We start from the raw sequence: 26,601 nt of genomic DNA on the forward strand, positions 1-26,601 counted from the left end.
TTTCTTGGAAGAGCTCATTTATTATAAGATCATCTCTGCAAAGCTTTCTACATGGTGGTAAAAATACATGTTGGAAGAAAGAATCTTCTCATCTGTAAAGTTGGGTTTTTCAATAAAGATACAGAAAATCGATCGTTCCTTAAGCACGTGGTTAACTCTTTAAAGAAAAGGTTATTGAAACAGCTGGCACTTATCATTTCCTTCAAAATACTACTAGGATGGGATTCTAGTTTCATACAAATGCTAATTCAGTAAAAAGGAGACTGCACCTATTAATAAAAACACTTAGCACCGTTAAATCTTAAGCTACCATAGTAAATCACACTGAGGCTCACAGAATCCGATGAACTGTGCCGGCCCACTTGGTGTGTCCTATGATCAACTAAGTGGTCGCAGCTGCTTGCCCTAGGCAGAGACGGATCTTAAAATCTAGTCTCTCATATGAAAAAAAAAGTAATAGAAAATGTTGATATAAAACCAAGTGCTGTCATCAGTTGAGATGGGGGTAAGGTAGACCCAGAAACACTTCCAAACATGCTTGAGCGCATTTCCAGCAACGGGCAGCTCGGCACGTCCTAACACCCACACAAATATTGTGTGGTGAGCTCACACACTCAGCCGTGACACAGACTGGTCTAAAAGAGTAAACTGGTTTGATAACTTACTAGGAAACCTTTGAAAGATGCTCGTATCAAAACAATAAAAGGCAGGAGAAATAGGCGTTCTAGCCCGCAACGAGTAAAAAAATCTGTAGGAAACGGACCGAAAATTAACTACACCGGATGAGTTTACAAAATATAATTTCTAACACAGCTATACCACACTTTACCTAGCTGATCTGTCTCGTCTCCAGAACATCCATTTAGATCACAAGGAAAAACGTCTGGGAGGGGAAGGGGGGAGTCGAGCTTCTTACTGACACTGTAGCACCGTAACCTGTGTCCTAAGGACGCTTCCACATGCACACCACAGGCTGAACTCAATCTCGGGCCATACAACAGATAAGAGTTTGTACAAGACGACTGCAACGGGTGTCTGAAGAGTTGAAGGGGATTTCTGGATCACTTTTCAGAGGTTTCAGCACTATATTTTATAAATAACAGGAGCAGAGGGGCCGTAAAAGGAGCTTATTTTCCCCATTGAAGATGTTGGCAAAATTCGATATGGCAGGGAGACTGAGCGCTGGCTCCCAAAAAGGCATCTCCATAAATGAGCAAACAGTAAATTCCCAGCCAGCTGGGCTTAAGATGCATTCAAATGCTCGGCGGTTCGCTGCTTCTTTGGGTCGGCTCAGTAACAGCCATCTTTCCAGGAGTCATCGGCGGGCAGACTGTTGGTCTTCGCTGACTGAAGAGACCTGCCCAAAATAAAGGCCATTAGCCAGATGGAAGTTTAAATGGTGGTTGTTTTTTTTAACGGGAGAAAAAAAGATAATGCTCATCAACCAAGCTGATATTCCGCCAGAGCCTTTTTCAATCCTCTACTAAAAGGTGACTATCATCCCGGTGCGTCGATTAATTTTTGTGTGTGTGTACCGTGAACATGAATGCACCTGGTAACATATTTGACGTCTTAGGCGGAGCTCCGGAGTGGCTAATGAAAGCAAACCAACAAATGATCATTCTTCACATCTTCTCTAAGACCTCTCCACCCCTTTTATTCACCATCCCTTCAGCCCCGCAGCACTAATGTACGAATCTGAAATTTATATATGTCTGTATATAAATTTATATTCTCTAGACTGTGAGCTTGTTGGGGACAGGGAATATGTCTGTTACGCTGTACTCCCAAGTGCTTAGTACAGCGCTCTGCACAAGTAAGCACTCCAATACAACTGACAGATTAAACATCACATCAACAGGCTTTACACCTATATAAGGCTCTCACTGTTAGGTAGGCAAGTTAAATGTATTGTTAGGTGTAGAGGGGCTCGGACCATATTTAAGATACTGGATGGATTGACAAGATATTCAGTCACACAAACTCTAACCACACATGTTTAGATGTAATTATGTTTAAAGTGAATTATATATAATGTGCGTGTGTATGCATATACACACGCAAACACAAGCTCACATACACATTATACACCCCATTAATGCAGAGAGGAGTCTGGTGAAGGAATCTCCAAGGAATCATACTAGACTCTGTGGCTCTTATGTAGAGAACAATCCAAGGATCGTTCATCCAGGTGGCTGAGGGAGTGGAAGTGTCACCATAATGGCAGACTTCCCGGAAAAGAATAACCCATAGCGCATTACGGTTGTAACAACCGGGTAAATAAAACTTGGATGCTCCATTTCAAACGTGATTAACGCCCTCGCCCTAACGTGTGGAGACAGAACCTGCTTAAGAACTTGGCAATCGGCAGGAAATCTCCGGGCCAAGTAAGTTTTGTCCCCTTGCCACACAACGTAGTCCTCCCCAGTGTGTGCACGGACTTTTTAGTGGGAGCCCTGGGCCGCTCTGCCCATTGGATACGGTAGCTTTGTGTGAGCAGCTCTGCTCACATGACTGAAGTGAAAACTTTACCTTTCACAAAGCTGTTAAATAGGGTCAAGAGAATTTTTTTAAATTACAAAATTCAGAGAGAGTTAATAGGCAAGCAAAGGGCTGAATATTTCTCGGGTAAAATCCCCTCCATTATGCATCCTTTTATTATGTGAGGCATCCTAGACCTTTTAACAAAATGAAATACAAACAGATGCATCAGACGTCCCTACGGGATGCGAATGTGCAAACTTATCCGTAAGGAAATGCAATTTTTTTTTATGAAAGGATGCTGACTCAAGCAACTTGGGTACCCAAATTCCTCTAGCTTCTTGGAAAATGGGCTTTTTCAGCATCGTTCACTTCTTACCTCCTGGATGGCTGTGTCAACTTGCTCTTGGAAGCCGCTGCACCTCCGACTGCCGGTCGGATCTTTACAGGCGAATTTTTCGCTCCAGTGGCCACGCTGCTATTTCTGGTGGTGGAGAAACTGCTAACAGAGGACGCGGGGTTAAAAGTTGAAGGTGGCTTTCGAACTCCGCTGGCAGGGTTAACGTAGTTGGAAGCTTTTATCGGTTGCCTTGGGGTTAAAAGAGAGTTTGTGCTTGATCCCGCTTTCATTGACTGCCGCACGGTTAAGGGAGACTGCCCAGCGTTGGAAGAAAATCTGAGTTTGCTAGGAGTCAAACCTAGATGATTCAAAAAAGTGAAAAGAGAAGTTTAAGATTAGAATATCTTCCTAGCTACATGGGAATCAGATCTCAGAAGAGTGAATATCTTGATATCATAATGAGTCAGGTATAATCTGCTTTAAGTCACCGTGTTCAAAGGAAAGTTCTTTCCTCTTTTAAAGTGAACTTACCCGACGACGGTTGCTGAATTCTAGATAACCGACCATTGGGCCCCTGTAAATCTGACTCTAAACTACGACTACTTCGAACCGATTCCAAAGAGCGAAGGCTTGTCCTCGCCAGGTTAGGCATACTGTGACGTAATTCATCTGAAAATAAAGAAAAGCATTCGTTCGTCCATTCAACCGTGTTTATTGAGCGCTTACTGTGTGCAGAGCACTGTACTAAGCGCTTGGGAGAGTACAATACAACAATAAGCAGACGCATTCCCTGCCCACGAGCTTAGAGCGTAGAGGGGGAGACAAGACGTTCATTATACGTGAATAAATTACATAAATAATAGACATAAATAAAACAATAAAAAGTAACAAGTGACACCGCTGAATCTTGTTTTCCCAATGCCTAAAGATAATAGTAATTTAGTAATTAAATTAGGGACTTGGGGAGATGAATGAAACATTTCAGCCCAAGGGACTGTTTAATACATGCCTTCTCTTTTGACACCATTTAGACTAACACTGCATTAACTTCTCAGTGGCCTAATTTACTACAAAAATTAACTTTAGGACTGGAAGAGCTGGGATCAGTAATGACAGCCATGGAATTAATGAGCCCTTACTGTATGCAGAGCCCTGCACTAAGGGAGAGTACGATTTAAGAGTTGGTAATAATAATAATAATGATAATAACAATAATGTTGGTATTTGTTAAGTGCTTACTATGGGCAGAGCACTGTTCTAAGCGCTGGGGGAGATACAGGGTAATCAGGTTGTCCCACGTGAGGCTCCCAGTCTTCATCTCCATTTTACAGATGAGGTCACTGAGGCACAGAGAAGTTAAGTGACTTGCCCAAAGTCACCCAGCTGAGAAGTGGCAGAGCCGAGATTCGAACCCATGACCTCTAGACATGTTCTCTGCCTCCATGGAGCTGACGGTCTAGTCTTGCTCCCCATCTCCAAAGGAAGTCCAATTCCAACCTACACTTGGCTACCTGGGAACTGGTTTCAGCAGAATATCTTGGGAAGATGGTTATTCTGTTTCTCTCTAGGAGCCACCTCTAAGCTGGGACCACTAGCTTCTCCAATCTAAAATGGGTGTGAACCTCCAGGAAAGCTGTTCTAACCTCCTCTTCCTTTAGATAATCTGGGCCACTCTCTCTGCCTTCTGGGGAGGAATATGATTTCCCTAGGTTCTGACCCCCACAGTCAGAATTTTATGGGACAACATCAACTAATTAAGGCCAGTCTCTCCTTTGAAATAATCATATGATAATAGAATCCAATTCTTGTTTTCAGTGCCTCTAGGAGCGAGGCTCCCATTACCGACACTGTTAAGGCTTGTATTTTTGGATCTTGCTCCGAGGTAATAACTACAATTATTTCAATAACTGTTATTATTATTATTAGGATGGCATTTGTTAAGCTGTCTAATCCTACTCTGTTGTTAACTTCGTACTTAACTCAAAATACCAAAATAAAAGCAAATAGGAATTCAATTACCACAGAGAAAGCCACTTAAGCAACAAGAGACTGTCTTCCCAAATGGGGCTTTCAAAGAATTTCCACTCTGTGACGATACGAAGACCCCCCAGCCAACGCACCTTCATGATTTGTGTATTTCATCCGGTCCTGCATTGGACTTTGGACAGATCTCCTGGGGGGTCTGATTCGAGACGGTGTCGCCCTGCCGTAGTCTCCACCGGCTGAGGGAGACTGGCAGCGGGGAGAGCTGAGCGGGGATGGAGAGTATCGGTGCGTGCTACGGTACGACAGGGAGCAGTCGTAGTCGTCCTCGTCTTCCAGGCTGTAGGTGTCAAACTCCTGATCGCTGTAAGTGCCCTTTCTAAGCGAGTGAAGGGAGGCGCTGGAACTACGACGGGACACCGAGGCCGAACTAGAGGCACAGTCCTGACGAAGGCCTGAAGAGAGAAAGCAAGCACCACAGAACCGAATCCGGTCACCTTAAGCCTTGCTTCCAGATTATGTATTTCCTTCACATATCGAAGCACGCCAAAAACCTAAAGACGTTCTTAACATCAGTATATTAAAGGCTTCACATCCCAAAGATCAGAACAAAGTTATCCCACAAGTGAATGATGTTCTACGCTATTTAGGGAAATGTGAGGGAAGAAGTGATAAAAGAAGGGAGAGAGAGAACAATTTTTATGGTTTTACTCGATAAGACACAAGTTAACATTCTTAAAAATAATAGTTGGCTATACTTCCGAAGTGCATCCTATAAATATTATAATTACGTGAAAATGTGGGGACGGCTACTCGTTTATGCTGCACAAGTAAACAATGTGAGGTTTTCAAGGAAGTGCATTTCTTTCTGACTTCTCACACCAAAAATACTGGGTCATGAACTGACTTCCTGGCCATCCTCATAAAAAACAGCATGGTTTAGCAGCTCCAATTCTGTTCAAATACTAGCCCATAGGCTAAAAAGAAAAGACAGATTTGTAGATGCGGCCGCTGTATAACAACGTTCTCCGAAAGCTTAAATTTTAGAGATGCTCTATTGATATTTTTAGGACGCTGTTACCTTAGAACAATTTTAAGGGTATTTTGGAGGGAGACGATAGTAACACATATTAGCTATTTATACAATAGTGAGGTTGTTGACCACAGAGGGAGCTGTACTCCATTCAATAATGTAGTTTGCATTCTAACCTTCTAGCAACACTTAAAACCCCCCCACAAACTCTATCAATTCCTCCTCCCCCTTGGGGCAGTGAAATCATTTATGAAAAAAACATACACAAGTCATTTCCTTCCTGTTTCTTCCTGTGGTTCAATCTAGTCTGAGATATGGATATGCACCCACATACATATAAATCTAAAACTACTAATCCCTTTATTTCAACAGAAAGGAGGAAATGTATTGACTATGGATATGCAATGCATCTTGAAAGGTCCAGTTTCATTTAGTGCTTTAGCTCCTGTACATTCTCCTGGATAATTCCAAGTATTTCTTCCAAATTACACACCACAGATCTCATCCCTACCATAAAACCCGGGACAGGTAAATAAAGCAATGTTACTTACTCTCTTCTTGCAGGCGAGCCATAACCTGAACGTCAGTCAAGTCCTGCAATTTGTATCCCATAGAGATGGAGTCATCAGAAGTACTAAGTTCACTATCTACAGAAGACTGAGAGCTCAGTGCAGAATGGATACTCAAATAACCTTAAGGTACAAAAAAAGGAAAAAATAGAAAAGAATGCATTTTCCATTCTTGTCTATGAACCGGATAATTCAGTTTAACTGTATCATTTGTATTTTATTACAATGGAAGATGACACAACTTGGACAACGGTGAAGCAATCCACTGTCTGCTGTTACCTAAATCTTCAGGATTAAACTAAAATTGTCCCCATAAAGGTTTAAAAGGACAGAAGGGAGAGAAGACGAAAATAAGGAGAGAGGAAAGATGATAGCCCTGAATATCTGCATACACACTCAGCAGATCCTCATGAATTAACAGACTAAAAAAAAACTGACTTTAGACATTATGAACTACTCACAAATGTCGGTCCATTAATCAATGGTATTTTGATAAAGCCAGTCCACTATCACACTTTTAGTAAATTTAAGCAATATGAACCCCACAGAACATGTTAAAAATGGGAATTTATATGGAGAAACTGGCTTTAGATTAATGGGCCCCTCAATTAATGGGCCCCTCAAGGGCAGAGATCATACTTCATAAGAATGCCCTTATTTATTGCCACAACTATTAACTCTACCAAATACTTTATACAGTGCTCTGCACATTCTGATTGGTAAATATTTCAATGTCTGTCACCCCAAGTTAGGGCATAACTTCCTTGGGTGCAGGGAATGTGTCTCCTGCATTGTTTAATGACCGGCTTCTGTACTTTTTTTTCAACATACCTATGAAAATGCACTGCACCCAGCAGGCACTCAACTGATCCTATGGCTACTAATGATAGGCTTTAAGAAAAAGACTAATTGACACATATGGCTGGGATTATTTATAGCTGTCTGATTTCAAAGATTTTTCTGCAGATGGTGAAGTTCCATCTATGTGTGTGATGAAAGACAATCTCCCTCAATTCTCCACCTCCCAAAACCCCATCTCAAACTTGCCCCATTGCCAAGCGCTCCAGAAAGAATTAAATCCAAAAATCTGACTGCAGGCAGACGTGATCTTGTACATTCCGTACCCCTGGGCCCCAGGCCCCATAGCACTTATATACATAACCTTATGTTTTCCCTTTCAGGAATTCATTTTAATGTCTGCTTCGCTCTCTAGACTGTGGGCTCCGTATGGGCAGGGATCATGTCTACCGACTCAGTTGTATTGTTCTCATCCAAGCGCCTAGTACAGTGCTTGGCCAAAAGTAAGCTCTCAATGAATACCACTAATTGATAACTGGGGCTCTGGGAGGGGGAGTACCCCTCTATCCTGCCATTTTAAGGAGCCAGAAATCTTATGTATTCCACATTTGAAATGCTGAGAAGGAACTGACAGTTTTGACCACGAACCGATCTATGCGTAACCGTAGGCAACCGCTATCATTTTGAGCAGGATTGAACAATCGACTCCTTTTTCGAAGTTTTGCATTTTGAATTACATTTTAACTGTTAACTTTGCTCGGTTTTTAACCTCTCCTCTTTAGACTGGTCCAGGAGTGAGTCTTAATGCCTTCCATTAATGCCTTAATCCCGGTTCTGCCACATGTCTGTGTGACCCTGGGCAAGTCACTCCACTCCTCTGTGCCTCAGTTACCTCATCTGTAAAACGGGGATTGAGACTGTGAGCCCCACACGGGACGGGGACTGTGGCCAACTCAATTTGCTTGTATTCACCCCAGCGTTTAGTACTGTGCCTGTCACACCATAAGCACTTCACAAATACCATTATTCCATGAATTCTCCCCAGCGCTACATACATCTGGTGAGGATGATGATTACTCTAATTCTGGGCCAGTCACCGTCAGGAAACCAGGGCAAATCTGGGGTGTACTGAACTAGGCCCCTCTCAGGGTCGCACCTGGAGATTTTCCAGTCCTCCACCAGACTCGACTATGAAAGGGAGAGTCAAGCAGAGGCCTGTCCATTCCATTCCTAGCTTGGCCAGGGGCTAGCGAGTGGAAGGCCATCTGCTACAACTCGAAACTCACCCGTGCTGGGCAGCGGCGGCACAAGAAAGAGTCGAGGGCTGACTCGAGTTGACAGGGTGGAAAGTGGCGGTGGTAAACCGCTTCCGGATTTGTACCAAGAAAACTCTACGGATCCGCTACCTGAACGATTGCTGATGGAGGTGGGGCGTTCTGGGAGAGATGCGTCCATGGCGTCGCAAGGGGCTGGAGACGACTCAAAGGCATAAGACAGGACTGTACTAGGCACTCAAGGAATACCTCTGACAGACAGAGGAACTCGGTTCAGTCCACAAATGCCCTGGGAGCCTCGGTCGGGCCGTTCTCAGTCTTAGAGAATTCTTGGCAGCCCCTTCTGGTATTCCAGTTTGTTCAGGAAAGACCCATAATTCTGTCCAGACCCACAAGGCTCCCCGGAGAACGGAATTCCTGTATCCATCAGTGAATCAACAGTATTTATTGAGTGCTTACTATCTGCAGAGCACTGAACTAAGCACTTGGGAGAGTACAATACAACGGAATTAGCAGATACGTTCCCTTCCCCTAATGAGCTTACAGGCTAGAGGGGGAGACAGACATTAATATAAACCATTTGTAATGTATATGTTCTATATATGTTCTGTCCCACTCACTGGAAGTTCCTAGGCCAAAAGGAGGACCAAAAGGAAGCCATCTGGGCAGTTAAAGTTAGCCTACATGTTTTAAACTAAACATCTTGGCAAAACTTGACGGCTTGCCATGTTGCAGGAGGAATGCCTTGAATCTCATTCATTCATTCATTCAATCGTATTTATTGAACACTTACTGTGTGCAGAACACTGTACTAAGCGCTTGAATTCTAGTCCCTACTCCCCAATCCTCTCTCATGCTCATGCACTGTCTTCCTACGTCACCCTTCTTTTCTCCTCCTCGGCTCTTCATTTCTATTTTTTACCCCTTCTTCTTTTCCCCATCAGAATTAATAAACAGAGTTTTGTTAAAGCAATAAAACAGTCTGAGAAGTCAGGTTGCTAAAATTAGCTATTTCCTTTGAACGAGAGATAACACTGGTGATTTTCTGGCCCTTTTTGGATAAACCTCAGTAATTCAACAATGCAAAATTCAGATGTTTTCCAGATCTCATGGGTGAAGCCAAGTCAGGAATAATTCTAGGTGGCAAATACTAGGTAGCAAAAATTTGTTTTAAAACAAAAACTGGAAAAGCACAGTTCCGCAACCTTAGTACAAATGTTTCATGTTTTTAGTTCATTCAGGAACATTCAAATCGCAGGCCTTATGTTGTCACAGGACTTGAGACCACATGCTGTATTTCTATTGCATGTTCCCAAGCATCTAGCATAAGTGCTCTGCACAAGTGGTATTTTTTAAGCGCTGTTTCTGGGATAAGATACGAGATAATCAGGTTGGTCACAGTCCCTGTCCTGCGCATAGGACTCTAAATCTAATGGGGAGGAAGAACACATATTTAATCCTCATTTTACTGGTGAGGAAAACAAGTAGTGCTAAATAAATCCTGATAGTGGGATGATGAAAAGAAGATGTATTCTAACCAGTACTGGTGCAAACTTTAATGGGAATTTAGTGATGAATTTCACGTTGGTTCTTGGCCACCTAAAACAAACGACTTAATATTGGGTCATCAATTTATAGATAGATTTGGTCACTACGAACTGAAAGCGAATCGAACCAATGACAAAAGGAAAGAGGCAGAATGAATCCTTGTATAAGCCAATATTAAAAAGCAAAATAACCATGATTATTTTAACCTCTTTCTGAAGACCCCGACTTCTAAAAAAAAAAGTCAGCGTCTATGTAATTTAAGAGGCCAATGACCTGAATGACTAAAGATGACATGTAACCAATATTTATCAAAGCATCTACAAGCAAAATGAGGTATTAGTAAGTTTCAGGTAACTTCGTTTTAAGAGTCAAACTTAAGCGTGCAACATTTCATAAACATGCGGATTAGAATCAAGTAGTAAGCTTTCCCAAAAGATGAAATGATAAACTGAAAAGGGTAATGGAGCAAGTTTTCAAAAGGGAAAAATCAGGAAAAAAAAAATTCTAGAAGTAATAAAATTACATACGACTCCTCCAAAGTAATATACTATCTGGATTACAATCCTCCAGTTATTGTAGCAAAAACTGCAGCTATGGTCAAGGATAAAAGGATTAAATATGTCCTTGTCAATGTTTCCAAAAACAGGTTCATGCAAATGTCTTTTATAAAAAGGAGTCACAGTATCTTCAATATCATTTTTCATGTGAAATCTAAAAGAATATGTTCTTGGACTATAATTCATAATGGGAAGACCACTACAAAAACAAATCAATTTATCCTACGTATAGGTCTGGATTTTAGCAAATGATTGAACTATGGGAAAAAAGTAGTATTACATTAAAAAAAAATCATTGAAAGGGTTTAGAGAAAGTAACTGGGAAAATTATGTTAAAGGAATAAAGCCACAGAGATTTGTAATTCAGCGTGTCTAATTCAGAACAGTTTTTCCCCTAAATAGTAGTGAGCCTGGCAAACCTTAACTGTATTTAAGGAGGAGTTGTACTCAGGTATGTGACTGACTTTTCTTTTTCTTAAAGGAAATTTTGGCACGGGGAAAAAAACAATGTATCTTTTGGTCACTTCTTAGGGTGAACCTAAATTTCCACATAAAAAGTGTTGCAAAGAGATACCAGTTAAAACATGCATAGGTCAGAGGAGTAATGTAAGCCACTTTATCTTGCTAGTCTTTAAGCATCAAAGAAACCACCTTACACCCTGAAATATTTACAATGCATTGCCATGCCATACCTGAGTTGCCACAAGTTAGTAGTGGTTTGTTAGTTGATTTGAGGTGCCCTGGAGAGTTTAGTGCAATGCTACAGGAACTTGGTTCTGTATTCGAGTTATGTGCACTTGGTGAAGCCAGTGGACTGCAATAGAGGCTTTTCCACCTACTTGCTACAAGGAAAAATGCAAAATACGGCACCCGTGAAATGACCTTATAAACAAAAGGAACCAGAATAAGTATGAGATGTGAAATCATAAACAGAAGTCACATTTAATCTTTGACAGTTCACCTCGTGTTACAGCTAGCAAACACACTTATAGTTGGAAGCCCGGATTTAACTAGCAACACGATCCTATTCGGTTCATGCATTTCCATCTTCCTTTCTATTCATCATTTACAATTTTACCAACCTTCTGCACTGTACTGAGCACTTGTAATCAATCCCCATGCTCAAGCTTAATATAGGGAAATCCAGATCACATTGGAATTCAGTTGCTCCAAAAATATTAATAAAGTCAATAAATGAAAATTCTTAAAATTGGTAGAACTACAAAATTTTAACTAATACTACAGGGGGGTTTTTTGTTGTTGTTGAATGAAAACTTGAGGAAAAATCAAATTATCTATTTAATTTTCTAAGCTTCAAATTATTTATTTAATTTTTAAGCTTGCCCGGATAGGAGCTATGCCCTATATAGCGCTTTTAAAACATACGGGCCAAGTTGAATTCCACATTCTTTACTTAAATTCAGAATGACCTAGTGAAGATGATAATCTAACAAGCCCGCAGCTAATCAATTCAAGAAAGAAAGAAAGTTTCAACTACCAATTAATTCCATAACATAGAAAGCACTGCAGAGGTACCTAAATGAGAAGCTGAGGAGGATTTAAGCATTTAAAGGGAACCAATTCCAAGAAATGAGGCAGGGGAGAAAACATGTAGTTCTTGTACTTTTTTCAGACGTTACTTCGAAATAGTAATCCAACTCTAACATCATTACCATTTACTGGGAACGTGTAATACATTCCTCCATGTGTAATTGCACCATTTAATATTTTTCAACCTGCATCGTTTAAAGGATCAAATAAAATGGATCAGAACACACGTTCACTGAAGAAATGACAAAGAATGTTAACTGGGAATCATCCACAGATTTCCTTTGATATGGTAATTGTATCAGAAAATCCTTGGACAGCTGAAGAAAATCTTGCTAATCTTGGCACAGTCTGCATACTTAGGATCAGTGAATCACATTCAGAACATTTTGAAATCAAAGAATCTGAGATTACAAGTAACCGATCTGTGTTTACAGCTAAAATGGATCTCCCACTATTACTTAATGATTAATAATTGTGAGTAAGGGAGGAATTATTGGTATATTAACTGCAGCGCTTGGCACATAGTAAGCACTTATCAAATACCATTATTATTAAATGAACACAAGCGCTTCTGTTCTGTTCTTCCTTTCCCTCTTTTAAAATTCAGTTCTTCAACAAAATGATATCATAAAATGATACTTTCTTAAATTACAGAATGATACACCACTTAATATATTTTTGTAAGCAAAAGCATAGCCACAAAGTATATGTGATGCTCAGGACTGTAGCTGTCTAGTTACATACTTACCCTTGGCCAAAAGTTGCTAAATAAAATGATCATCAGGTACTGATGATAAGTAGGATTAAACACATGTAAAAAGTGATAAATGACGAGCATACCTAAATTAAAAGCAGAGAATCAAATCCAGAAATTGCAAGGTTTCATCTGACTAGTGTTCCAAAAGTTGTTTCAGGACACGATTCTGATTTAAGCCAATAATAATTCCAGTTTACTTAGATCAGTCCATATTGCATGTATTCGGAGGACTTTCCATTTAAATTTGATTCCATTAAAGAACAAAATTAAGGTTTTCCAGTCTGATATACTTTCATTTCCCAATTAAGGGATTTGGGGAGCGTCCTATCTTTATGTTCAAAAGTCACCTATGCTCACGTACCTTGATCGAGTCTATTTATGAGTGTTCGACAGGCTGCTTCTGTCTCTGGGCTGGGATGGTCCAATACTTGCCGGCACCATTTTAGAGGGGATTCAGTCTTCTGATCTGTAGTAGGCTTTCTTTTCGGTGAGACATATAGCCTTCAAGATTAGAAAACAGACTTGTAAAACAAGGGCACGATCTCTTCACTCAAAGTTCACTCAAATGGATGGATGGCCACTACTTTATTTTAAACTGAACACGTAACTAATTCCTATTATATTTATCTCTAAAATAAATACTTCACTTCCCACAAACATTTTTATAAGAAAGGAAGGCATATGGATTGATATTTTAAAGCCCCACATCCAATTTGTCTGAAGATGAAGTTATTGATTAAGGGATTTCAGCCACGATGTGAGCAGGGAATGTGTCTGTTATTGTATTGTACTCTTCCAAGCGCTTACTACAGTGCTTTGCACACATTATGCACTCAATAAATACAATGAATGAATGAATGAATAAATTTGGTATGGTACCAAGAAATTACAGTTCATTCATACTTTCCCCAGTGAAGCCTTTGGATAACTGATAGCCCAACTGGTGGGCATGGAGCATGGGAAGAGGAGAACCTCACAATACACTGATCAGGCTCGGACAAGTAAAGCACAGAGGTTTTTGGAAGATGGATGAAAAGTGGGAAAAAGGGAGGAGAAAAAAATGGTAAAACAAAATACTGATTGGGTCCTACTCAAGTTCTATTAAATGGCTCCAGAATCACATAGATCAAATATATTCTTACACAATTCAGATGTCAAGATGTCATCAGGCCAACCTTCCAGGTCAAAAAACTGTATCTTTTCTGTGAGGGTGCTAGAGGGAAAAGCTGAATATTTCTCCTTCTTCCTCAAACATTCTAAGTACATAAACAGTTTTGTACTTTCCAAGTTCATCAAAAATCATCCAAGACATGAGAAATTGGGGCAGAAAAGTAATATGGTATTCTGTGATTTTGTTGAATACTATCTTTTGACCTATTTTTGCCAACCTAAAAGCAAATATGCCTTCTCAACAGATGATCTAATGAACACACGTAAGTTGCTTTTCAACATAATTTCTGGTCTGATCTCAACCAAGAAGCTCTTCATTGAAAGGATCATTTTTTAAAAGATTGCTTAGTTTATGCACAAACGGAGTTCAATTTAAACCAAGGGATTTCCAAAACACCTGTAGCAAGGCCTCTCCTCTCCAACCCCTAGCCAAATGTGAAAATACAATACTTTTATCAGGGATGCTTAAGTGAGAAACCTTATTTGTACAACTGAAAAAAATACCTCCACCAAGCACCTGAGTGTGGCCCTGAACTCTTCAAATTTATGATAAAGATTGGAATGGTGTAGAATATTCCTCAGCAGGACGAGAAAGCAAAGTACCAAATTTCTGGGTAAAATATAAAATTAAACGCCAAAGTACCATCCACGCTCGTCACGAAAAGTCTGAATGATGAAAAGGTTCTACCCCTCAAGCACTGAGAACACTGACTCTGTTAACTCTCAGCTCCTCAAGAACCCTCTCGGGCACGCTAAGTTCCCTTTCCCACCCACTGTAGTCCCAAACTTCATTGGAGTTGCAAGTCAACATGACCTTAAAATGAAAAAAATGAGATAGCATTAAAGTCGGAAATATCCAGTGGTGGACGCCTGCCTGTGGATACAAACAAGGCCCTCAGGTGACTCCAGTGAGTATGGCTGTAAAGACCGCCGTGTAACCAAGAATATACTCCTTGCAGTGTTGTGGCAGTTGATATTTGCACTTCTTTAAACTGTTTTCAATTCTGCCTCTTGGGAAGACACTGTAGAAGCCTCTGGTCGAAAAACCCACCCCATTCTTACTTCCCAAACTCAAGCCGGTTGTCTCCTAAATGCTCTCAGTTATGCTGCATCATTTGAAGTTTCTGTTTCCTGTACTTAGTGTTTCTTCGGTCCACCCTTCGGCTCACCATAAAGCAGTTCCTTGGGTATTCCGCCGTCATCTATTCTTACACCTCACCCGGCAAATCCGGGAGGAAACAAGCCTTGCTTTGATGTTGGTGAACTGACTGCACTCCAGGATATCGACTGCGGTACTGTTTTGCCAACAGTGATGATGATGAACCTGCTTAAGAAGTCAAGATAGGGCATGTGTAGTAGGTCTAAATCTAACAGCCGCTTAAAAAGATAGCATCAAGCTACAATTTATCCGCAGCTTGATGCCGAGTTAGTGCTACCCTCATCGGTATTTCAAATTATATGCTGGGGTTCTTGATTTCGTTCCCTTCTTTTTGGTCTTTTCTTGAGTCACCCTAAATTGTACTGCCTTAGAAGCAGTAGGCAGGACTGCATTCAATTCTCTCACCGTTGGAGATCTTTGGTTGGGTGTCAGGCTTGCCAGAGGCAGGTTGGTGCATAACCTTGGACTTCTTCAGGTCTTTCTCAATAGTGGTTTGCTGATTCTGAAGAGAGGTTCGTAACTTTTAGAAGGGGATCTTAAGAGTGTGCCTGGAGCATCATTATCAATGTGCTCCTGTACTTTTAATCCTTCTCTTAGCCTGCTGAATAGGAAATATATCCTAATATTACCTTCTAGCTCCCTTTTTGCACTCTCATATCTGGATATGAAGAATAAGTGACCGTCGCTTGGCTCACTTCCCAATTATCGTCTTGGTAAGGCAGGCCTCCCTAGCTTCCTTCTCCAAAATAAGAGGGTACCGGAAATCAAAGGGCAACCTGTTTCCACTTCAAAGAAGTCCTTGTGTATCTTATCTTGAGGGGATCGCTATCAGATTCTGAAAGACTGGGACCAACACATAGCTATTTTCGCGTAGGGGTAGAGAGAGGAAAGGAATTGAATGTTTTAATACTTTCAGCAAGCTACCCGAATCACCAACAACAATCATGACAGTGTTGTTAAGTACTATGTGCCAAGCACTGTACCAAGTGTTGGAAGTGATACAAGATATTCAGGTCAGTCACAGTCCCCATCCCATTTGAGGCTTACAGTCTAAGAAGGAATAATAATAATAATAATGTTGGTATTTGTTAAGCACTTACTATGTGCCAAGCACTGTTCTAAGCGCTGGGGTAGATCCAAGGTCATCAGGTTGTCCCAAGTAGGGCTCACAGTCTTCATCCCCATTTTACAGATGAGGCCACTGAGGCACAGAGAGGTTAAGTGACTTGCCCACAGTCACACAGCTGACAAGCGGCGGAGCCGGGAATTAGAACCCATGACCTCTGACTCCCAAGCCCGGGGCTCTTTCCACTAAGCCATGCTGGAGAACAGATATTGAGTCCAGTGGCTGGCACGTAGCAAGAGCTTAACAAATACCGTAATTATTATTATTCCCCATTTTATAGATGAGGGACATGATGCACAGAAAAGCCAAGGGACTTGCCCAAGGTCTCATTGCAGGCAGGTGGCGGATCTGGGATTAGAACATTGTAGAGATCCAGTAATACTCCCTGCAATAATTCCAGAGTTGTTCTCCCCTAGGGGGTGAAGAGCTGAAGGTTTCAACTCAATGAATTAGGTTTTGCTTTGGGAAAGCCTAATCTCTTCCCACAGGCTCAGGACATAGCCAGTTGGTGGGAAGGGTGTAAATTGTGTAGGCTGCTTCTTGGTTTTATCACATTACAATGCACACAGCTTTTAGCAGCTCTGAAAGCTGCACGGCCTAGTGAGTTGAACCCAGGCCGGGGATTCAGGAGGGCTTGGGTTTTAATCCCAGCTCTACCACTTGTCTGCTATTTAATCTTGGGGAAGTCACTTCACTTCTCTGTGCCTCGGTTCCCTCATCTGTAAAATGGGGATTAAGACTGTGAGCCCCATGTGGGACAGGGACTGTGTCCAACCTGATTAGCGTATATCTACCCCAGCGCTTAGTAGGAAACACGTACTTAAAAATACCTTAGAAAGTTAAATGATGTCTTGTGTATACATTTTCTGTTCCTACTGGTAGTGGCAAAGCAGTTTTCGTGCTTCCGTAGACTGCTATAATATCGTCATAAAGCTGGTGTGAGACTTTTCCAATCTGCAGGACTTGGAGATTATCTGGATGATTTCCATATTTGCCAATAAATACACTGGTTATATCATTACTGAATGTTTGCTTGGATTAAAAATAAAATTCAATCCTGCACTTGATATTTGAATAGCAGCTGTGATATAAGCACGCTTAGGGTTGTCTTTATGAACAATGATAGTGCATTACATGCCATTATACAGACTTTGGCTACATTCATGACGTTTGGTAAGTACGAAGATAATGCTGGCACATACGCACTGGGGAATTCCTGGGGCGGGGGAAAAAAGAAATCTGTTTTTTCATCGTGCCCCATCCTCATCTCTAGACTGTAAATTCGCTGTAGGCAGGGAACGTATCTGTTTGTTATTTCGTACTCTCCCTTGGGCTTACTACAGCGCTCTGCACACAGTAAGCCCTCAAATACAACTGACTGAATGAATCCTAAGGCTATTACAATTCTGGGTGAGAAAGATTACCCATGGCACAGTCACTGCAACCTTTTTCCTTTGAGGTGTTTAGGTTAGGGATGACATGCTGGGCCTCTGGCGACCCTTGTTTGTTTGAGGGTCTCTCTTGCCCGCTCCTCACCCCCCATCACCTCCTCCCCAAAACAGAATGGTATCAGGACCCCTAGGACAAAATGCTATCACTTTGAAGGAGTTCCTGTGCAGCTCATCTTGAGGATATCATCACTAGATCCTGCCCATAATCACAAATCTAGAGCACTTGTCTACGAGACGCTATTACTGCGGTCTAAAAAAGCACATACAGGTAGCAGGGAAAACAGGTGCATTTTCAAGAGCAAAGTTTCACACACAATGGGGCTGCAGAAGAGGGAAGAAATACTGCAACTCTTAGTAATTTTCCATATTAAAATGATTTCACTGGAAGGTAGGGTTTTTCAACCCCATTTAATAATAATAACAATGATAACGTTGGTATTTGTTAAGCGCTTACTATGTGCAGAGCACTGCTCTAAACGCTGGGGTAGATACAGGGTAATCAGATTGTCCCACGTGAGGCTCACAGTCTTAATCACCATTTTACAGATGAGGTAACTGAGGCACAGAGAAGTGAAGTGACTTGCCCAAAGTCACACAGCTGACAAGTGGCAGAGTCGAGATTCGAATCCATGACCTCTGAACCAAGCCTGGGCTCTTTCCACTAAGCCACGCTGCTCCCATTTAAACTGTAGTTTAAAAAATACTTAAGACCTCTCATTCTAATTAATTGGGTTTGGACACATATGGTTTTACTATAGAGATTTTATTTAAAAAAAAAAAACAACTTTTCTGGAGATTTTGCTATCCAAATTCAGAACTAGGCTCATTCGGATGTGGCCGGTCCAAATAGACTGTTTCCAAAATTTTCATTTAAAAAGAAAGAGAAAGTGCTTATAGCTAAACTTGACCAAAATTTTTAATGTGAATCCTTTCAGTATTCTTAATGCTACTCCTTCAGAATTGCAGAACGGTGAAACGCAAAAGAGGAGTAGGTTGAAAAGCGGTTTTTGTTAGAAGATACTCTGTACTATATTACTCCATTAGATAATTTATTACCATATTGCTACAATTCACAATATTTAGGGGAAATACAGTTGTTCTAAGTCAAATATTTTGGAATTCTTTACTTAAACAGATAATCTCTCCAACAAGCATTATACAAGTTAGTAAAGATGAGTCTATTCAAACCATTATGCACAGGCCATCATCTCTAGATTACCGAAATTGTGTCACATGAAGTTAACTAGAAAAGGGAAAGTTTAGCCTTATTTACTAGTCCTCAGACATTTTATTCTCAATAATTTTGAGGACCCTCATGCCCTCCTGCAACTTCCAATCACTTTTCTTTACAAAGGAGAAAGGAGCATGGCCTAGTGGAAAGAGCCATAGTAAGTGCTTAAACGCAATTTATAAATAAAATACAATCCCGCTGTGGAGAAGGAAAGACTTCCTTCATGTACAGAATTACGATACTCAGCCTTCATTTTTGAGGTTGATTCTACTGAAAGCATTTTATCTGTGAATGTGGCTGTGGCCCACTGATAAAACCAACAGTCTTTTTTCCACACTTTATGAGGTGATTCAAAGGCATCAGTCTCCACCACAATTTTAGAATGTTTTCTTTGTGTAGATACTCACACACTGTAGATGGAATTTGAAACCGAGATAGACGTTGGCCATTCTATTAGGACAAATGCAAGACTAAGGATAACAGCTCCAAACTAATATGGTGACATTTACAACAATACTTGCAGTTTGTCCTACTGGAACAGGAGACCTGGGCTCAAGGCCCAGCTCTGCTATCGGCTCACCTTGTGACACTGGGTGAGTGACTAAAACTTTCTAGACTTCGGTTTCCTCGTCTACAAAATGAGGATAGACTGTGAGCCCAGCCCTTAGTACAAACTAAGCACTCCATAAATGTCACAATTATTTGGTATTTAAGAGCTTACTACGTGTCAAACACTGTTCTAAGTGCTGGGGTGGATACAAGATAATTGGTCCCTGTTCCACATGGGGTTCACGGTCTAAGCGGAAGGAAGAACAGGGTACTTTAATCCCCAGATGAGGAAACTGAGGCACTGGGAAATGACCTGTTCCAGATCACACGTGATGGGAGTCAGGACTGAAACCCATGTCCTTTGACTCCCGGGGCTGTACTCTTTCCACCAGACCACGTGCTTCAGAATTATCATCATCACAGATGAAAAGGTAAAAAAAAAATAAGGCAACATGAAGATATATTATGGCAAGCTTCTGCATTATTGCCCTCTGTAAATCTGTTATAAGCAGACAATTATGCAGGACTCTGAGTACCTTGTATTTTCTTCAGCACCTAGTACACTCTGTTGGGCCCCTTCCCAGCCTCAGAAAAATGGATTCAGTACCTTTCTCCACCCCTAAAGTTCTGAAGTGTGTGAAAGAAATATGTGTGGGGAAGAAGCAGCCTTAAAAAAAAGAAACAAACCTTCCTCCGGCTGAGAATAAAGACAACTGGATCCCATTTTTTACCGCAATCCAGGGTCAGAAAAAGAGGACGCAGCAGATATTCCCACTGTACCACATCTTGGCTGAAATGCGGGAAGTATTGGATGCCAAACCTAAATTACAGTCTAAGTTTTCTGTACTTGCTCCCAGAAACAAAACTGCACATTAGCCATTTACCTCTTTTTTCATAAGGCGACTTTACCGAGTAATTCGTACCAAAACCTCAGCACCGAACACTTCATTTGTATCCCTTCCCCCAAGAGCCACTTACCAGCTATCTTCATCACCGTCACTGCAGTTCCCAAGTTCCAGGACTTCCACTTCATCTAAAGCAGTGTCAATGAAGAGTTCTCTCAAATCTTCTCTCCCCGCCCCGGAATGCTGCTCAGTCATTTTAACCATGAGGTCAATGTCTGCCGCGATCAGGTCTTCCACACGCTCGGTACTGCTACTCCTATCCGAAAGTGAAAAGCCGTCCACGGCAACACCGTCACTGCTTATCTCTGAGCCAGTACTGTGTTTCGGGTTGGAAGTACTATCGAAGAAGCTGCGTCGTGTTTTTGTATCCGCCTCTGTCCTTAAGCAGCCGTTGTTTTCTCTCACCTCGCTTCTCATCTTGCTTAGGTGACTCTGAAGATCCGCCATGAACTGTAACTCTTGCTTTTCAGTTATAGAATTGATGCTATTGTTAATTTCCATCTTATTCGGTTCAGCATTTTGATTCCCCACACCGGGATCCTCCTGAGTCGGGGCCCCGGACACGCTCCTATGGCTTCTGGTTCTTAATTGCTGATTCTGGACCTCAAGTCTTCTCACGAGTTCTTGTAGCTTTCGCACTTCCTCCAGCTCTGGGCCCACCTGATCGGCAGCTGGTTCTGTGTCATGACCCACGGCAGAATTCTCCGCTGAACTTCGCCCCAGGTCTGGCTCGAGGGCACGGTCCTGCTCTATAACGGGGGCGCTCCCAGGAACCACCATCCTCAATCAGATGAGCCTCGCTGCGGAAAGAAAGAGACAAGGCTTAATTCTTTTCGATTGAGATGGCCCCGAAAAAAATAAAGCAGAAGCTCTTTAGAAAAGTCAAAAAGCACAGATGTTAATGGGAGGGGAGGGGAATCTGGAGAAGAGAACATGAGGCTTGGAGTCAGGAGACCCCCAGTTCAGTCCCCATTTCTGCCACGACCTTGCCTCTCCTGTGTAACTTGGGACAAGCAATTCAACTTTTCCAATTCTGTTTCCTCATCTTTAAAGGGGGCATAACACCATCTCGGCAGTCTCGCAAGGCTGTTATTTGTACAGGGGAGATAACTGTGGTGAGAGCACCCTGAACCCAATACTGGAGAGGAGAAGGGGATGCTTAAGCAGTCATAGCTGAAAGAGGGAAATGCATTTTGGTGCAGTGCAAGGATTTTAACGAGAGGTGAACGACACGAGGTGCGCAGAGATGTTTGTGGAACTGGCCAGAAGAGTGAGCGTACAATCTTATCACCCACTGGACGTGAGCAGGTAAAATAAGGACATAGAGCAATTATAAAAGTATCTATTAAGTACTTACTATGTGTGAAAGCATTGGTCTAAGCACTAGATGCAAGATAATCAGATCTGACACAGTCTCTGTCCCATAAAGGGCCTCTCAATATGAGAGGTTGGAAAGAAAATACTAGTACTGAATATTTTCCTTTCTGAAGAAGAACGAATCCAGACTCTAACAGGTTGTCAAGATTCTATGAAGCTATCTCCAAACAGTTTTGCAGAGAAACTACTTTCCTGTTGGAAAACTGACTGAGTTTATTTTAAAAAGTAACATCTATAAATAAAAGTGTTCACGGATATACACACGAAAGAAGTCTCAGAAAATTACTCCTTGTAAACTATGTAAACAGACTTGTGTTTGACAATAATATTTGGAAAAAAAGCTCTGCTAAATGGTCATTTAATATGTTTTACATTTTGGTAATCAGAAAGGTTAGAAGACTTTGATTTCATGCAGTTGGTTTCTGGCCTAAAGCGTCCTTCAATAAAGTTAATACCCACCTATACTAAAAAAAAAAAAATAAAATCACACCACTCTTCGGATAAAAGTTGAAAACCTTGATGAAACAATGCTTGTTAAACTGCCAGAAAATAATACACTTCAATATTATACTTTGAACAGAGTATAATGCAGTGATTAAGTTACACCATTGTGTAATATGCTACCATAAGCAGAATTTTCACTGAAATGATTTTCTTCTACTAGTTCCACCCTACAGAAGACAAAATTCAACATTTAATAAAACAAAAGTCTTCTCACAATTCTTGCGTTAAATGCCCCTGCTTACATCCAAACAAATAAGGTAGTTATTAATTAAACAGGGCCATTATGTTGACCATGGGAAGGAAACGAACAGCTTCAATCAATTAGCTTTAAACCACACATGTGGACATGACTTTTTTTTTTTTTTTTTTAAGAAATAATGTCAACAGACTGTCAACTTTATTACAGTCTCTCCCTAAACTTCGTAAACAGCAATGGTTACATACTATTTAAACCACGTAAAGAGAGCGGTACAACAACCAATACGATAATAACTACCACTCCAAGGTCACACATATCAAACTCGAAGTTTTTCTTCTCTTAAAAGTCAGACCTTAAGCAAAAAATAACTGCATCAGGGCCAAGATGAGCTTTATCCTGAACGCTCTCTGTGGCATTTCATTTGAGTGTCTGATGACACCAAAAAAATGCAGGAAAAAGCACCACTTAACACTGCGTTTCAATGCAGCTCCTTGGAGGAAGTGAGCCTCATCATTTTATACAGGAAGAAAGCGAGCTGCAATTTCTGAAATGCAAGTGTTGGAAAATATACTTTAAAAACAATCTGCAAACGATTTCATGCAATAAGTCTCTCAAATCAAAGCACTATTACTGTATTTGGCTTCAGTCAGAATTATGTTTAGCAGTTCCTAGGCCCACTACATAAGCCAGTTCACTCTTCCCCACTATTTAAAATGAAGGCTGACCTCATTTTATTTGTTCTACCTTCAAAAACTAAGTATATACAAGAAATATTTAAAATCCTATGCCAAGTGATCAGCTAGTTACCCAGATGAGAAATCATCACAAAGGGAGTTAAATTAAAATAATCATTCCCAACATCAATACTTCAGCATTTAGTGAATCAGTCCGATACGACAACGGAGACGATCGTCACCTGAATAACCAACTCCATCAAAGGTCGAGTAAGACGAAATCAGCTTTTTCTGTCAATGAAAGAAAAAGGTTTTAAGTACAAACACATGCTTTTTCCAACCAAGTACAAACTACCCCCAAGCCACCGAATGAGCAGCAACTATAAAACCCAAGTATTTCGATGTAGATATGTATAGGGGATAAAGGTTATAAAATTCCTAAATGCTAACAGCAACCATTTGGCACAGGAACGCCTTACCTAGCTTCCTGAGCACACTGAAAAGGATGGGGAACCCACAGAAATTTTTGGGAAATGAGTGTGCATTTGGGCTTCCTCATGCCAACCGGACAAACACCGAATGATACATCGTACATTGTCCATAAACCCGGGACCAAATGTTTTGCAGCATGAGTAATAATAAGAATAATAATTACTATGGTATTTGTTAAGCACTTACTATGTGTCAGGCACCGCTCTAAGAGCTAGGTAAATGCAAACAAATCAAGTTAGAAATAGAATCGCTGTTGGGATTACACCAGGCTGTCCCATTTTCCCATTTTGCTGGGCACCTATTAAGCTGGCGATGCGAAATCAGAGCAAAACGAACCAGCCGGTTCCAAGTTCTCTGTAACCCGACAGCGACTCTCGCAAAGGAGGACGATCTGCAAGACCGGCTTGGAGGCAGGTGGTGCTCAGGACAGAGCTCTCTACATGGCAAAGCGCTGGTTGTGGGCAGGGGATGTGCCTGTTTATTGTTGCACGGCACTCTCCCAAGGGCTCAGTACAGTGCTCTGCACAGAGTAAGCACTCAATAACTATGACTGAATGAATACCACCGACTGATGGGGACGTGCCCGGGTAGAGGAAACGGGAGGGCCAGCAGGAGGGTAAGCTGGGCTGGAAGGGACAGGCAAGGAAGTCATTTATGGACAGAGTTATTTATCACAGGAGCCAAGTCATTTATCGACAGAGTTATTTATCACAGGAGCCAAGGAGGGAAAGGAGACGGTGGACTAGTGGAAAAGGAAGATCTTACAGGAGACAAGAGGGGGATGGAGATGATGGGCTAGTGGACAACGAAGGCCTCATTGGAGCCCAGAGGGGGACCAAGATGTTAAGCTAGTGGAAAAGGAAGCCTACAAAGGAGCCAAGAGGGGATCTAGATGGTGGGCTAGAGGAAATGAAGGCCCTCAACAGGAGCCAAGAGGGGAAAGGAGGCGGTGGGCTAGAGGAAAAGGAAGCCCTCACTGGAGCCAAGATGGGGATGGAGACGGTGGGCTAGTGCAAAAGGAAGCCCGCAAAGGAGCCAAGGGGGAGGAGACGGTGGGCTAGAGGAAAAGGAAGCCCGCAAAGGAGCCACGAGGGGGATGGAGAAAAGATGGGCCGGAGAAAAGGAAGCCCTCACAGGACCCAAGGTGGGGGGTGGAGATGGTGAGCTGGTGGAAAAGATGGGCCGGTAGAAAAGGAAGCTCTCACAGAAGCCAAGAGGGGGATGGAGATGGTGGGCTAGAAAAATGGGAGGCCCTCACAGGAGCCAAGAGGGGGATGGAGATGGGGGGGGGGCTAATGGAAGAGGAGGGACAGTGGAAAAGAAAGCCCGCAAAGAGGCCAAAAAGGGGATGGAGGTGGGGGGGCTAGAGTAAAAGGAGCCAAGAGGAGGATGGAGATGGTGAGCTAGTGGAAAGGGTGGGCCAGTGGAAAAGGAAGCCCTCACAGGAGCCAACAGGGAGATGGAGATGGGGGGCTAGAGGAAAGGGAGCCAAGGAGGGGAAGGAGATGGGGGGCTAGAGGAAAAGGAGCCCAGACGGGGATGGAAATGGGGGGCTAGAGGAAAGGGAGCCAAGGGGGGGAAGGAGATGGGGAGGCTAGAGAAAAAGGAGCCCAGAGGGGGTTGGAGCTGGGGGGGGGCTAGAGAAAAAGGAGGCCCACAAAAGAGCCAAGAGGGGGTCGGAGATGGTGGGCTAGTGGAAAAGGTAGCCAGTGGAAAAGAAATCCCGCAAAGGAGCCAAGAAGGGGTGGAGATGGGGGGGGGAGGGGCTAGAGGACAGGGAGGCAAGAGGGGGATGGAGCTGGGGGCTAGAGGAAAAGGAGCCCGGAGGGGGATGGAGATGGGGGGGATAGAGGAAAGGGAGCCCAGAGGGGGATGGAGGTGGGGGGCTAGAGGAAAAGGAGGGAGGTGGGGGGCTAGCGGAAAAGGAGCCCAGAGGGGGATGGAGACGAGGGCTAGAGGAAAAGGAGGGAGCTGGGGGGGCTGGAGGAAAAGGAGGGAGATGGGGTCTAGAGGAAAAGGAAGCCCTTACAGGATCCAGAGGTGGGGAGGGAGCTGTCGGGCCGGCGGCGAAGGCCTGGGGAGGTGTGAGCGGAGGGAGGCCACCCGGCGGGGCTGTGGGGAGGCCGGGACGGACGGACGGACGGACGGACGGACGGACGGACGGACGGACGGACGGAGGGCGGCCGCTGCCTGAAAATGCGGGGCCTGGGACGCCCCAACGGCCCCAGACACTTGTTCGCCAGGCGGGCGGGGAAACACCCGCCCGACGGGGACGGGGACGGGGACGGGGAGGAGAAGGGAGAACGCCCCGCCGCTGAGGAGACGGATGGAGGCGGGCACAGGACCGGCCCTCAGCACCCACCGACCGACCGACCGCCCGCCCCACAAAAGCCAACGGCCGCCCCGCCACCCAGACACCATCACCTGCCCTCACCGGTCCCACGGACCCTCCGACCGTCCTTCCTTCCTCCCTTCCTTCCTTGCCTCCCTCCGTCGGTCCTCCCTTCCTTCCCCTCGCCTCACCTGCCGCCGGGGCCGCTCCGCGGAGGCGAGGACGGCCCGAGGCGCCAGCCGCGCGCGCGCGCGCGCAGGCGCGGGCGGGAGCGGGGCGCGAGGCTGCGCGCGCGGGCGGGCGGGCGGGCGCGTCTCGCGCTCCTTCCCGGCCCGGCACGCGCTCGCTCCCTCCCTCCGCGCACGCGCCCTGCCGGCCCAGGCGGCGCCGGGGAGAGCGCGCGGTGGGGGGGGGGAGGGGGGTTGTGCGCGTGCGCGCGGGCAATTATGATGGAGCCGGGGGTGGGGGGGGGAGGGGCGGCTGCCACCTGACCCTTGGGCCTTCGACCCCGCGGGGCCTGGCCTTCTCCGGGGCCAAGAAC

General features: G+C 43.3%; 1 protein-coding gene and 1 non-coding gene across 5 annotated transcripts; one reads left to right on the forward strand and one right to left on the reverse strand.

Moving 5' to 3' along the window:
• Nucleotides 1-26,330, reverse strand: LOC100084451 (SLAIN motif-containing protein-like). Of its 4 annotated transcripts, none has more exons than XM_029067464.1 (10): nucleotides 26,252-26,330; nucleotides 23,479-23,527; nucleotides 20,556-21,282; nucleotides 13,253-13,392; nucleotides 11,276-11,425; nucleotides 6,389-6,529; nucleotides 4,942-5,259; nucleotides 3,353-3,490; nucleotides 2,861-3,179; nucleotides 1-1,357 (listed from the first exon to the last, which is right to left on the reverse strand). In XM_029067464.1, the coding sequence occupies exons 3-10, from the start codon at nucleotides 21,260-21,262 to the stop codon at nucleotides 1,291-1,293; spliced, it is 1,980 nt and encodes a 659-aa protein (XP_028923297.1). In that variant the 5' UTR covers nucleotides 21,263-21,282; nucleotides 23,479-23,527; nucleotides 26,252-26,330; the 3' UTR covers nucleotides 1-1,290. The 4 variants fall into 4 exon arrangements, with proteins under 4 accessions (XP_028923297.1, XP_007669764.2, XP_028923298.1 ...); XM_007671574.3 differs by lacking the exon at nucleotides 26,252-26,330 and adding an exon at nucleotides 26,163-26,181; XM_029067465.2 differs by lacking the exon at nucleotides 26,252-26,330 and adding an exon at nucleotides 25,758-25,777.
• On the forward strand, nucleotides 8,343-8,480 carry LOC114813046. The gene has a single exon (XR_003760657.1). It is a non-coding gene; the product is annotated as a small nucleolar RNA SNORA7 (small nucleolar RNA).
• Nucleotides 26,331-26,601: the final 271 nt, after the last annotated feature.

The sequence above is a fragment of the Ornithorhynchus anatinus genome, chromosome 6 (assembly GCF_004115215.2).
Source record: "Ornithorhynchus anatinus isolate Pmale09 chromosome 6, mOrnAna1.pri.v4, whole genome shotgun sequence".
Taxonomy (NCBI): Eukaryota; Metazoa; Chordata; class Mammalia; order Monotremata; family Ornithorhynchidae; genus Ornithorhynchus; species Ornithorhynchus anatinus.

Coding starts and splice junctions, on each gene's coding strand:
- LOC100084451 (XM_029067464.1), bottom strand. CDS start 21,262: ATGGTGGTTCCTGGGAGCGCCCCCGTTATAGAGCAGGACCGTGCCCTC. Junction 3,491..4,941: donor GAAATACACAAATCATGAAG/GTGCGTTGGCTG, acceptor CTTTATTTTCAG/ATGAATTACGTCACAGTATG. Junction 1,358..2,860: donor TTGACACAGCCATCCAGGAG/GTAAGAAGTGAA, acceptor TATTTTGGGCAG/GTCTCTTCAGTCAGCGAAGA.